Source organism: Pavona decussata, unplaced genomic scaffold (assembly GCF_977016875.1).
Source record: "Pavona decussata unplaced genomic scaffold, jaPavDecu1.1 SCAFFOLD_12, whole genome shotgun sequence".
Lineage (NCBI taxonomy): Eukaryota > Metazoa > Cnidaria > Anthozoa > Scleractinia > Agariciidae > Pavona > Pavona decussata.
Window position 1 is genome coordinate 322,505 of NW_028145435.1, and position 15,223 is coordinate 337,727.

Consider the following 15,223-nt stretch of genomic DNA (forward strand, 5'->3'; position numbering starts at 1 on the left):
GAAAAATATTTTGGTTTTATAAATATTTGCTAATGACCATTGTAATCTATTAAGTTACTGATGTGAAATTCAATAAGAAACGCAAAAAAATAAATAAATAAATAAATAAATATCTTAAGTAAAGGTAACAAAAACGTCAATTTCTGTAGCCACCTTCTGGAAAATCAGCTCAGATATAAAGTTACAGTTTTGTTACACTTTGAAGAATCAACACCAATATGACGTCAGTTGTATCATTTAGTCGATCCAAGATCCAAGATCTTACGAGTCTCAAACAAAAAGCAATACAATAAACGATAGCCACAGTTTGGATTACTTTTATGTGTTTGTGAAACTCAATAATGTTAAGGTGGATCGCAGATCCCCACAGCTCGCGCCATGAACAAATTAAACGTACCCTCACCCCCGAACTCGTGATTTCGTGTGAGATTGCAGGATGTTCATTTATCACGTATATGAGAGTCTAGATCCACGTCTGTTAAACTCACCCTCCACCCCCATTCCTCACCCCTCACCCCTCACCCCCCACCCCTCACCCCTCACCCCCACCCCCCACCCCTCACCCCCCACCTCTCACCCCTCACCCCTCACCCCCCACCTCTCACCCCTCACCCCTCACCCCCCACCCCTCACCCCTCACCCCTCACCCCCCACCCCTTACCCCCCACCCCCTACCCCTCACCCCTCACCCCTCACCCCTCACCCCCGGAATAGACCTGCCGATCGCAAACTCTCACCTTGTTCAGGCTTAAAACAAGCAGTTTATATTTTTCAAGCAGCGGAGAGTGGAGAATTTACAAGAATTTCGAGACAACAACTTCAATATTCAAATGAGAAGACATCTGGACATCAAATACGGTCTAAAGCCTCGGCTAAACGTTGTAACTATACACGAACTTAACAGCATGCACTGCACACTCAGCGGAATGAAAATGGAATGAAGAAATTACTGTCGCTTTCTAAACCGCCTGTGTTTTGAAAACGAAGATGAGTCCTGCAATTCTGCTGCGTCACCGATCAAAGGAATGAGTGTAGTGGCAATTCAGACAATTTGCAATGCAAAGTTTATAATTTACGGGACTTTTGAAACCAACAAAACAGTATTTAAAATGCCGCGGTCCGGCCTCTGTTTTCCTGTGAATTTACGGTGAGCTGATTTGTTTAAGTTGTGTCATTTTAGATTTGGTGTAATAAAGTACTATGGATTGAAATTTGTTGTGTTTTCATTGCTCAGCTGCATATATCATGTTCAAGCTTAACAGCATTAAACGCTCCCTGTTTTTAAATGTAGGCTTAATAGTGACCGTTGTAGTTAGATTGAAGTTTTCTTCCTTGCTTCGAAACTTAAAATTGAGATTATAAAACATCGACAATAAGATTGTTCAAATCTTGAGTTAAGATGAAAATATAACTTACCACAGCACTTTGGATCTAAGAAAAAATCATCTTAATCTAAGACGACATTGTCGTATAGATAAGATGAAAGTTATCTTATCATAAGATGAATCGTCTTCAAATGAGTTTTACGCCCTGTCTTACCACAGCACCAGAATTAAGTTGAAAAAACGACTTAAAATAAGATTTTAGTTTTTACGGAGTTCAGAACTTGCTTACGTATCCCGCCGATAATGTAAGGTGAGAAAAAAAAGAACCTATTTTTGTCATGAGTTTGTTACAAATTTTTTAGTCGTTACAATATGTATTAAACCGTTAAATGTTCACAGCGTCTGATAAAACTATTCTCGGACAAAGCGAAGGCCAGACGCATTTTCAAGTTCAATAACAGTTTCATAAAAGAATATAGCGAAAGAAACTTCCTAGCTTTTACTGAAAGCTTACCTGGCCGGTTTGACAGCGAGCTCCGCGGAATAACTAACAAATGCAATTTCCAAAAGCGGCAAAATTTGTTAAACATCGCATCGAGGAATATTTACCCCCTTAAATTAAAAAATTGGCTATAAATATTTGTGATTTGAAACGGCGAGGGAAGAAAGCGCTTTTGGTGGGTAGGTCACAAAAGTTGAAAGTTGTAAGTTTCATTGCCCCGACCGGCGGGGGAGGGTAGCGGGGTATTTTTCCTCACGACCCACATATTTTATTAGACGTTAACACAACTATAGTTCCGTTATATCTATGAAATAAAATTCTGGGATAATAATGTGGAATTAGATAACAAAAGCGATACGTGGTAAAAAAAAAAAAAAAAAATTACCGGTCGGAGTTGCCGTGGTACCGGTGACTATAGACCACTTCATACTGTTTCAGCGCTTTAATACCAGAGCCGAGGTCTCACCCAAACTGACTTTAAAATGTTTTTTAAGTCGGGAAAAGGTAACATATACTTTTAATATTTCTTCGTCTTTTCGTTAAGGAGACGTATATTAACATGATGAAGGAGATTTTTTTTTTCCAGAAAAGGCGATTAACCATCTGCGAACAATCGTACTCGTCCGAGAATAGGCCGCTCAACGTCTACAATATTTTTCAAAATTACGGAGAAACCTCAGGCGTTCAATCAGCCAAACTTTAGGACGTGTTCAGGTATTAAAGGAAGGAACTATATACTAGAAAATTCTCAGCTTGCTTCCGCCCTTCTGAGGTAAGTTATTGTGATAAATGGAAAAAGTGTCCGAGAATAGGGCACATGTACTCATATTTTCTTGAATGTGAGAACAATAAACAGTATTCCAGTCATCGATTTCTTCACCCTCACTTCTTCCTAACCACCGATCAGACATGTTCTATCCCAGCTGCAGGCTTGTATTTTCTAATCAGCCCATCTGTTGTATTTTCCGCAACATCGAAAAAGCTAATGCTCTTATATTAAAATTGGCGCCAAAAAGAGACGCTCTCTTCAGTTAATTTATTTCTTTGAGTCATTCCGCAAGTATCGTATTTCGCATAATTATGCCATGCCGCAGGTCATGCCACATGCCATTCCGCAAACCGCCTATTACCCTCACCGGTTTTCGATACGTTTACGAAACGCTTAAAATAATTTAATTTAATGAAAACTTGTTTAAAAGTCACGAAACAACTAAGCTACGCAAACGTAAAGGCAAAAACCTTTCTTGTTGCTTTGTAAACATACAAAGCTAAAAGTTTCCCTGATCATCAATGCTTAAGTACGCGAAGAAGGATTTTTTCCGTAAAACCACAAAAGATGTACGGACGAGCATGACAGCTTTGTTTGTTTCACAACAACAGAACGTGGTAAATTAGATTTGCGGGCCTATAGGGAACCGAACGTACGTGACAAGAGAAATTGAAAACAATGATTATGAAACAAATGTGGGCCGTGGTGAATAAAAAAATTAATGCATTCTATGTTCTATATGTTAAAATTTCCTAGGTAAAAAGCATTCACAAAAGAGCTAGTAGTAATTGACTGTTTTACTTTCAAAGGCATTTTTGAGATAGGCGAAAGTCACCTTGAGCTCACTATTTGACAGAGACATCAGGACACATTTGGCATCAGATGGCGTTCAAATAAGAAGATCTGTGCCGCTTCCATTGGATGGGCATCGCATGGGACGTCAGTGTCAGGGGAGAGAGGAATATCTTCTCTACATGCTAAGCTTCTCTACCAACAAACACAAGTGCTGCTTCCTGTTGGCTCACGTGGGTATTAACCCGTAGCACTAGCTTACAAAAAATTTGCCGGGTGGGTCTGTTACTCTAGATTACAGCAAAACAAATCGTAGCCTCAGGATTCCCTCCCTCACAAATTTTCAGAAAGTGAAGAAAAACATATAGTCTGAAATTTTTAACCGTAAAAGGATATATATATGACAAGAAACGTGCTTGCAGATAACAAAGAGCATAGCAAAGATACGACTTATATGCGCCGGTAGCGTTGATCATTTTCTTTGCTTTGTTTTGTTTTAGAAATCTGCAAGCAATGCAGAAGAAAGAACCATCCCTTTTAGTATTTCCCAGCTCAGAATCCGAAGAAGAATTAGAACCCCTGGGAGAACCTAACGTCGCAGAGGAGGAGGGAAAATAGAAGTAAGGAGAAGCGAAAATGAAAATGAGGAGGTAGAGAGGAGGGAAAATAAACATGAGAAAGAGGAGGACGCAAGGTCAGAAAAAATAGAAATAGTAATCTCCCCATTAATATGACAAACTTAGGAGACAAACTCGGCGATTCGGGTATAGAGTTGAAAGTTACTTTCATTCATTTAAAATCTCCGGTAGTTAAATAATTTTATATTTTTGGTATTCTCTATTTAAGGGCGATATCTATTTAAAGTAATTTTTAAGGCCTCTCAAAAAATGCGTCTTGTTAATAGCAAGTATTTATCATTCGGGTGTTTTAATTGATGTTTAAATAGATCATTTCTATAAACTTAAGCTGTCTATTGTTTTTTTTTTTTTAGAAGTCGAGTTTGTATGCCAATTTGGTTTTTGGATTCGCATCACTGCATGCTTGCATAATTAGTGGCTAACGGACCGTGAGAAAAGAGATTACACAAAAGCTTTAGTCTCTGATCTAAAAGCCAGAAACAAATCCAAGTTTACGGTATGATTGGCTTGACTGGCTCGTGTGCAGTTCCAAAAAACATGTATGGAATCCTTTGTAACCTGCTTTCAACCTATATTTTTACCAACTGCGAGAAAATCAGGTCAATTATATTAGTGCCTATTAAGTAAACAACGGCTGACTATATGGGTGCGCATGTACCATATCAACCTGGGCAAGCCTTCCAGACCCATTGTCTCCCACAATGACGTCACTTTCTTGGCTCTACTGACCTATTCATAGCTATGACCTCACCGCCGTTACGGATCCACATGATCCATCGTGATCCACCGGTCGCAGAACCCCCATTCAGTATACTACTGATCAAAAACATTTTTAAAGACTGCACTTGGAATGTTCAAGGTGTCTGTAGAGGAGCCTCCTTTTCACGTTCGGAACAAAACGTAGTAAATTCGCCATGACAACATGCATTTGTGATTTTTTGTGCAGAGGGTAGATATTCAGCGTCGAGTGGAATTGTAAACGATGCAATAAAAAAGAAACAAAAACAACAAGGAAAACAAAAACTTTCCAAAATCTATCAAAAGACAGCAACTTACTGCTGCGGCAAGGAACAGCACCCATGCGCACAGTCAAATAACGCGTAGAGTATACAAGGCCTCTATGGACAAACTAGTCGATGGGTATGCAAAAACAGGCGGCACAGCAAGACTATCAATCACATAATTGAACCACTTAAAACGATAAAACGCAACGCACTGGTGCCGTGTAAGATCAGTCTTTGGTTAAGTTATTTGAACAATTTATTTGACATGGAACTATTGCGAATCAGCTGACCTGAATTAGCCTCATTAAGTGAAACTCGTCCTAAGTCATTAAATGACTGAGTATAACTTTTGCTGCTATCAAATGATACTTACTAGACCAAGACACGTCAGTGTATCCACCAAATATGTAACTGCCGACTTTTATTATAGTAACAGTGGGACCCTTTCCATCACACTTGCTGTGAAATGTTGAATCTTCCCAGCCATCTGTCTTAGCATGCCAACACTGCACAAACTTACTACAGCATGAATTCTGGAGGACTGGCACCAAATACGAATTCAGTTGGTCCCGGTACTTGCTGTCGAGGCCCCCAAGAATGGAAGATGCAGTCAGAACACCTAAAACAAAAAGTAAAAATACAAGATTTTAAGATTTCAACAGTTTTGAAATTTCTTTTTTCCATAGTTGATTGTTATTAATACACACATGTTTGTCAGTTCACGTTAATGATTGACCATTTCGAATAAACGCAAAAGGTGTAAAGCGGATACGTATAAGTGCTAATGTTTTAAACACTTGATATTTGCAAGTAATTATAACTGACTAGCAATCGTAACATTACCGTATTGAATCACTCCTCATAAAAATGCAGACGTTGAGTTTGGTCTCAGATCAGAGATGAAAACCATCAAGATTATTTTCTGTTGCTTTGGGTATCGAGATTCATGCACATGCACTTTATGAATTATTAATGAGTTTGAGAAGCAACAAGGAAGACATAATTTTTTTTCCTATTTAACAGTTGCTGAACGCTCCTCGCCAGCGAAAGTTTGTGCGGCATTCAAACTTCCCAGGCTCTTTTATTACTAACTTCCCAAAAGCCATTACAATATTGATTAAATAAAAGAAGGCGTCTGGTTTGCTATGGCATTCAAAAAGCTTAGTACTTTATGACAAAAAAAAAGTCTTTTTTCAATCGCTTATCAATAATATTAATGCAATTCGGCTGATACACTTAACTGATTGCTACAGTTTATTGCGAGATGATTAAGTGTATCAGCCGAATCGCATAGAACAGGTTGATATTCTCGTGTGCGTGATTAATAATCTCGCAATAAACTGTAGCAATCAAATGCACAGGAGACAGTGCCTTCATAATGTGAATTTTTAAGCAAGATATCATGTTCTTAATGAGGGCCTTCAAACAAAACCCTAGCAATTTACTTTCATTCATCATATCCTGAAATAACTGGCTTAGTTCAGGCTTTCAGTCCGTCTAGTAACGTCCGATTCATTGCTTGAAAAACAACTGTGATTTAGACAAGCAGGGCTATAAAAGTTTCCTCATGTTTTCCTCTTCTTTGAGCTCATTTGGATTATACCCTTGTAATAATTATTACAAGTGTATCAGCCGAATTGCATAGCATTTGCATAGCAATCAAATGCACAGGAGACAGTGCCTTCATAATGTGAATTTTTGAGCAAGAAATCGTGTTCTTAATGAGGGCCTTTACACATACTTTCATTCATCATATCCTGAAATAACTGGCTTAGTTCAGGCTTTCAGTCCGTCCGTCGTTGCCCCATATTTTCAACTCCTTTAAGCTCATTTGGACTATACCCTTGTATAATAAGTATAATCCAAATGAGCTTAAAGAAGTTGAAAACATGAGGAAACTTTTATAGCCCTGCTTGTCTAAATCACAGTTGTTTTTCAAGCAATGAAACTGACGTTACTAGACGGACTGAAAGCCTGAACTAAGCCAGTTATTTCAGGATATGATGAATGAAAGGAACTTGCTAGGGATTTGTTTTAAGGCACTCATTAAGAACACGATTTCTTGCCTAAAAATGCACCTTGTTAAGGCACTGTCTCTTGTTTATTTGATTCCTACAGTTTATTTCGAGATGATTAATCACGTAAAGGAGAATATCAACCCGTTCTGTACAATTCGGCAGATACACCTGTAATATATACCTGGATTTATGAAAACATAGCCCCCAGAATTTGGACACATTTTGAGACTTTCTAGGCTGAAGGAATATGCTAGTCATTAACAAGACTCCAGTTACGGTTCATCACAGCAAAGTAAGGTCAAAGAATACTATGCAAGAGAATAGAGTGGCTTTTCTTTGGCCCGCATGGAGGAGTTTTATGGAGTGTTTTAAAAAACGACGTCAAACCCCAGCATGGAAACGAGGCTATGGATAAAACTGTGTCATATCTTCATAAAAACATCTCAAATCTCCGCAAATTGTTAGAATAAGTCAAGTATACGATCTAACCCATTGTTTTTCGGTCACGTGGTCACTGTAACATGAAAAGGAGACTCTGACTGGTTGATCTAAAGTCGGCAATGTAGGCAAAAGCGAGAAAATGCGTGGCTTGTGTTAAAGGTAAAAACAACAAAACAATTCTTATTTGGCAAAATAATTAAGCAATATTATTCATTTTCCTCGTTTTTACAATATATTTTCTCGCATTAGAGCTTAGAAAAACCACAGGCAACCCATCCTAGATAAACACCATTTCCGGTTCTTGAATTAGTGTATCTGTCCTTATTTGCATGAAAGATCATCAAGCCTTCAGGAGATGGTTATGGAAAAATATGTGTAAAAAAACTTTTTGTCTCGTCAAGTGATTTCCTGACATAAAATACGTGATAAAATCGCAATGAACAGGAGGACATTTAACTGATTTTTACATGAAAAAAAAAAAAAAGAAAAAAAACTCCAAACTTTGCTCATGTGTTAAATCAAAGGATATGTTAGCTATCAATAATTAGATAGAATTCTGTAATGCTAAATAATTACTTGTTCAAAATATGTCCAAAATGGTGACACGGGTTTCAAGTACGTTTCCCTGCCCATGAGAAACTGGGAAACAGCATGATGCATTAACACCAGTCAGCGATTTTTATGATTAAAACAGCAGTCCGCCATGTTTGATCTATGATGTCTGTAAGTACGCCACGATATTATGATCTCTTGTACTTGTAATGGCAGATAAAGGAGTCCAAAGTGAGTTAGATTTTAAGTCGTGTCTTATTTGTCAAAAAGAAACTGACGAAAGGTTAATTGAGAGTCCAGTGTCGTACGAGAAGTTGCTGAAGTCAATCGAAGAAAGAGTCCAGTATGGCAATTCTCGGTACAGCGTTATCTGGGAGCAATTACGAGATACCACGCCACAGCAGTTAGTGGCAAACACAGCATCATGGCACAGAAGTTGCTATCAAGAAGCCACTCATGCAGGAAAGCTTAAGAGAGCCAAAGAAAGATATGAAAGAGAAGCAGATGGCCCCCGCACAAGTTCTAAACGGAAAAAAACATCGCCGTACAATAAGGAATTATGCCTCTTTTGTGAGAAAGGCGCTGGCTTTAGAGATTCTCTGCATTCCGTCAGCACAGAATCGGCAGGGCAATCGATTCGGGCTGCTATCCAGGTCCTTGGGATGCAAGATTGCTAAAAAAACTTTCAACAGTCATCAACCTTAACGATGCTCACCATATTGACATAAAATACCACAAGAATTGCTATTTGAATACCGTAACAAATGTGTTGCGTCGTTTAGAGAGTATCTGTGATAAGATAGTGGAGAGTTAGCTGCTAAAGTAGAGTTTTTAGATATTACAAGGATGGCGTTGAGAGAAGGCAAACCCGGCTCTAAATATGGCAGAGTAAGAGGCAATGTATATAAGTGTCTTGCGACGAAATGATGTGGCAGATCCGTCATGTTCTAGGAAGGCGCTTAAGCAGCTAATATCAAGTGAAATTCCTGAGGTAGAATTCCATAGGCCAAAGTATATGAACGAGCCAGAACGGCTGACTTCAAAAGAGATAACAGACGAATCTATAGCATTACTGGAAGAGGCCGTTTCTAAAGATATTGGTATGAAGACTAACTATAATGCTGCAGCCTTTCTTCGAAAATGCATCAATAAATGCAAAAAGTGGGTATTTAAGGGCTGTTTTGACGACATTGATGATAAACACTTTCCAAAGGAACTTTACTGCTTTTTCAGATGGGTTGTTTAAGGTCCAAAGGCATTTACGTCAGGTAATAATATTTAGATCTCGTTTATTACTGGTCCCCAATTAAATGCCGATTTCACCTAAATACCAGGTCAGATCTGCACTGTAATATTGAGGTATTTAATTGAGGTCAAAGCATGTGCATGTATAGTGCTGTAATGTTTTAAGTAATAGCTTTATTAATGAACACCGGACTCGATTAATACCGATCTGGTTCTAACGTGGAGTTACCAAGCCTGATTGGAAAACAAACGCCTGGGCCAACTGGACGAAAAACTACTTTAAATTATTCTTCTTTTACTCAAAATCGTCAAAAAATATATAGGCACAAGATTTATAGACATTATTTTACATTGAATACAGATTTCAAAGTCTCCGAACTACACTAGCGTGCCACAAGCCTAGCTCAGAGTACCATTTCAATGACATTGACAGATCGCCAAGTGAAAAACGTGAAGTCCCATGTACTACAAACAGCGAGAGAAATGCCGCAGCAACTCGCAGTTTTTTTAAATTTTTTTAAAATTATTTAACATTACTCTACATACAATAATAGTAATACAGTTTACATACGCTAATAACAATCCAAAGACTCTACTTACAATTCCGATATTTACCTTGCTGGCAAAAAAAAAAAAAAAAAAGAAGAAGAAAATAAAATTATTTACATTACTTACAAAACGGGTTACGTAATACTGACAATACAATACTCTACATATAACACAGTTTTTACCACCGAATTAGAGGCATGAACTGAAAGGGAGCATTGCTTTCCATTTTGCATTATGAATATCTATGGCGTTATTTTGCTTAGCTATGAAAAACTCTAACTGATAGGCATTTTATAGTTTCGTCTTAAGAAGTGAAAGGGAAGGTTTTATATTAAGATGTCGGCTTTGATAAATAACTTGTTTACCCGATAAGTTGGTTTGGCTATTCATCAGGCTTTTAGAAGCAAAGAGAAAGTAGACTTTTTGCACTGATTCGGAATGTCGGTTGAGTATAACCGTATTCTTAGAGCGGAAGCTTCAATCGAGAAACATGTTCTCCAGCGCATGGAACGAAATGATGGCATATTTATCCCCCGTATATGTTTCCTGGACGTCGCGTTTTCGTCGCAGTCGACAATGTCGATTTCGTGGAAGATACGTCTGAAGGAAAAAGAACCTTGCACGGAACCCCAATGGCATTTTTCCGGAAGAAAGACCCTGGTGATGTAACACCAGAACTCAGGTTGGTTATATTATTTTCTAACACCGTGTTCGTTTTATTCTTTTTTAACATAATATACTCTCTCTAAATTTTGTCGCACTTGCCGAGTTTCATGGTGCTTTTCGCTAGGTGTGGTGGTATAGTAAACGAAAGACGCGCCTCCCTATGTTTCCATGTTTTTTTAGGCTGGGAGATGCAGGAAAGATTCATCGTTCCGTAAAAGACCTTCCTGAGACACGATTTCTGGAATGCCCAGATCCCCCATCCAAGCCTACAAGTCCCACGTACTCTTCATTAGCCTTTAGCACAGAGGGTGAGCTTCCGCTGCTTAAAGACTTTTCTTGGCTACTGGGGCGTAATATGACCCGTGCTCTCCCAGGAGAGAGAGAAACTCACGCGGAAGGTGAAAATGGTCTTCTTGGTCGCACCCTGTACCTGTCTGGTCTGGGTTTAATTCTCTTGTACATGAAACCCTACCGGTTGCACGAATCGGGTCTCCACCTCCATTAGCAGCCCCCGCTCACGAATGGAACACATTGCTTACCGTTCTGATGCATTCTCAAGCAATCACTACAAAGGTTATGGGTCCTGGCAACAAGACCGTCATTTCCCTGGATATGGGCTTGTACCAGCCTGCCAAGAAGCTTCAAATGACACGGAATGACCTCAGTCTCTTTTCTCTGTTATGTTTTCTCTGTTATTTAGTGCTTCTAATCATATTTATATAATTATTTATTTGATTGTCTTTATACCGTATTGTCTTGTACTATTGTCACTGAACATCCTTGTAATTCAGCCTTTTAGGCTGCGAGAGGGATATCAATAAACAATTATTATTATTATTATTATTAGTCATATCATTCTTCGTCCTGGTGAGCTACATGCGGTTCACTACACTTGGTTCCTTTATTGAGAACAGTGGTATCGATTTGTGTTGGTCGGAGTCTGATCTGTATGCCCCACAACGGTAAAGCAATTTCTTGAGGGCAATCACGTCAAGAGAGGAAGAGAGGAGAAGAAGCTCACATGATCACTTTGCAGGCCCTATTTATCCTATATTTAGAGGGCTTGTTTATCTCAACAAGATCCGCAGATGGTTAAGCAAATAGAGGAATGCGCAAGGGAGCTGGGAAGTGCTTGTGACGGGGACCCCAAGAAAGAGGTCGAAATAGCTAGTTCAAGACTGGTAGAAGTCATAACGTCCCTATATGTGATTGGGAAAATGAAGACCTTTGAGGAAGAAAACAACCAGATTCCAGATTTTCAGGTGTTCCAATGTTACATGGAAATGATAACGGAGATGATGCAGTTCATAAGGGCGGTCCGAACAAGCGACTGGCAGCTGCATCTTACATCGCTGCAGCTGTTCACAAAGTACTTCTTTGCTCACGACCGTCTTAATTACGCCAGAATAATTCCACTTTACTTAGCTGAAATGAAGATGCTGCCAGAGTCAGACCCTGAGTTATATGAAGAGTCCCGCAAAGGTAATTGGGTCGTCAAAAAGAACCCGCATGTGCCATTCTGTGCTTTGGGTGCGGACTATGCCCTAGTGAAAATAAATCGCTCAATAAAAGTCTCTGGAGACCTAGTTGGTATCACACTGAATTCAAACGCCCGCACAAATTTTTTTCTCATTGCTCCTGAGCTTGCCCGTCTAGCCGAAGACGCAAAAGAAATGGCTGGGACCACTCCGGCAAAGGAAGGCACCCATCATCATACCTTGTCAGCTTCTGTGATTTCTCGTGAAGAGAAGAACATAGAACAGTTGGTAAAGACTATGGAGAATTTCATGAATCCCTTTATCGAGCGGAGCAACGATCTCTTTAACCTTGTGAAAAAGGTTGTAATTCCGAGCAAAGTAAAGGAAGATCTTTTGGAACAGAGTGAGATTGGTCAGAAACTGTTCGAGACATTTGTCAAAGATCGAATCCAAACTGGACAAATCAATCTTTGGTCACCAATGAAGAAAAGAAAGCTCCAGACATGGAAAACCACGGAGAAGAAGATCAAGGTTTCAAGTGCCGGCCAAATAGTGGAGTTACAAGAAGACAGAAACCTGTTTGCACGCATGATGGTGATATGCGAAAGCCGTCCTGAGATTGACATCCAAGAAGCTGTTGGAACATACGAATTTACAGTGGCTCCGAGATCTATGTTTGCTACAGACGGAGAAATGCTGCACTGCCCAGCCAAGAGTGCATTGAAGTCTATTCTAGAGAGGCTACCAACCATGTACCAATACAGATGAGTGCAGAACTGCAGGTCAAGACGCTGCTAGTCAGGGGGAAAGAATGAGAGTCTCTGTCATCGATGCAATGGCTGAAGGACAATCCTTAGATAAGCCCTAGTGGATAAGAAGCTGCTTACACCTGGCAGATCACTTTACATGTCGCATCTTTGAGAAGTATGGAGACAGTGATGAGATCCGCCTCATCTTTGATCGGTACGATCTCCCGTCATCTCTGAAGGAGGCTACACGCAGGAAGAGACAGGGGAACCAGCATCCAGTTTATTACCGCATAACGCCTTTCACGCATATCGCCAAGGTCACAATGAAAAACCTGTTTTTCTACGCTAATGCGAAGAACGAACTGGCAGAATATCTCGCGCATAAGACCGTCGAGCATGCAGAGCAAAATGGAACCCGGATGGTGGTAGCGTACGGTTCTGAATGCAAGGGAAACAAGAAAGATATGTCATATTTGAAGAGTGACCAGGAAGAAGCTGACACGAAGATCGTCTTGCATGCCCTTGATACTACAACCAATGGAGCGACGGAAATCAGAATACATTCCCCGGACATAGCTGTCTTTATTCTTTCTCTGAGGCGATATCCCGATCTCAGTCAGAATACAGTCATTGTGACTGGCAAAGGTCAGAACCATCGCGAGATCAAGCTGCAGCCAATAGTTCATGCTCTTGTCTCTACAAAGACAGCAGCACTACCGACCGACTTTCCATGCTATGATAGGAGCGGATAATACAAGCTCATTTTCAAACAAGGGGAAACTTAAGTACTGGAGTGTTTTCAATGAAGCAAGTGAAGCTGTAATGCACGCATTGTCACAGCTCGGTACAAGTGATATACCAAGCAGCGAGTCACAGAAGGCAGTAGAAAAGCTCATCTGTCAGTTCTTTCTTTCCAAGACAAATATCTCCACAGTCAAGGCGTTGAGATGGTGGCTCTTCACAAAGAAGCAAGCCAAATCAGAACGGCTTCCACCTACATTAGCGGCACTACATCAGGCCATTCGTCTTGCCCACCATCAGTTACTAGTATGGAACAGTGACAGAAACCTCAATCTAGCCTTGCCATCACCGAAGGACTTCGGGTGGGAATGGAAAGAAGAGGACAAGGCGTGGATTCCCGTCATGACAACACTACTCCCCGCACCTGATCATGAGGTCATCATTCATCTTGTGAAGTGCAGGTTTGTCAAGGAAAGATGTACCACAAAGCGCTGCCGGTACAAGAAGGCTGGAATGAACTGCAAAGACCTCTGTGGCTGTTCTGATAAGGGCGAAGATTGCGAAAATATACCCAAAGACGTCGGTGGTGACAACGATCACGAAGAAGACAGAGATAATGATGATGACGGAGCCGAATACGAGTACATATCTGATTCTGATGATAATTTGGACAGCGAATTTGAATAACATTGCTAGTGAACTAACATTCCGCTTCCAATGATAAATACCTATGGTAATGTTAACATGTTTAAAACAAAAGCCTTTATTATATCTTGCGTCAGATAAAAACAATCTTAACAAAAACAACAACAACAACAACAAAAGGTTCTTCGAAGTTTTTTGTAGTTACTATTTTTCAAAGGAACCAAAAATCGTGCTTCTCTAGGATGAGTTGCCTGTGGTTTTTCTAAGCCAAGGCGAGAAAATTTGTTATAAAAACAGGAAAAATGCGTAATATTCCTCAATTACCTCGCTTAATAAGAATGGTTTTGTTTTTTACCCTTGCAACAATGGACGAATTTTGTTAAAAGTTTTCTCGATTTTGCCCGCGTTGTCGACTTTAGATCAACTACTCGGAGACTCGTTTTCATGTTACAGTGACCATGTGACTAAAACCAGTAGGTTAGATCGTATATTATTGCATTCTTAACACATTCTAATAATTTGAGGAGATTTGAGCCATGTGTATCGAAGATATGATACAGTTTTATCTACAGCTCGTTTCTATGCTGGGGGTTTGACGTCATTTCTTAAAACACCCCTTAAAACTCCTCCGTGCGGGTTGCAAAGGTGGCGATAAAATGTGACAATTCTAAACAAAATGTGACGATTGACCTTGCTCCCAATGTGTGGCTTCATAGCTCAGTTGGTAGAGCATCGCACCGGTAACGCGGAGGTCACGGGTTCGAATCCCGTTGAAGCCTGAATTTTTTTCAGGCTTCCAATTTCCAATTGCATAAATTGGAAAATTCACTGCGATGATCACTTCTCACTTTCATCTATATCCGCAGTTCATATATGAATTATTTCATATACTTTACATCGTTCACTCCTCTCACGGGAAAATGGGAACCTACAATTGACCTTGCTCCCAATGTGTGGCTTCATAGCTCAGTTGGTAGAGCATCGCACCGGTAACGCGGAGGTCACGGGTTCGAATCCCGTTGAAGCCTGAATTTTTTTCAGGCTTCCAATTTCCAATTACATAAATTGGAAAATTCACTGCGATGATCACTTCTCACTTTCATTACTTT

The 15,223-nt window shown here is 39.9% G+C and overlaps 1 protein-coding gene across 6 annotated transcripts in view; it reads right to left on the bottom strand.

The window, feature by feature from the left end:
- LOC146487910 (uncharacterized) overlaps positions 1-15,223 on the bottom strand; it is a 119,712-nt gene that overhangs the window by 12,306 nt on the left and 92,183 nt on the right. For all 6 annotated transcript variants that reach the window (XM_085125540.1, XM_085125531.1, XM_085125525.1 and 3 more), the window contains one exon: positions 5,404-5,649. In XM_085125540.1, the coding sequence (XP_084981666.1) occupies positions 5,404-5,649 (246 nt within the window). The remainder of the gene's footprint in view (positions 1-5,403; positions 5,650-15,223) is intronic.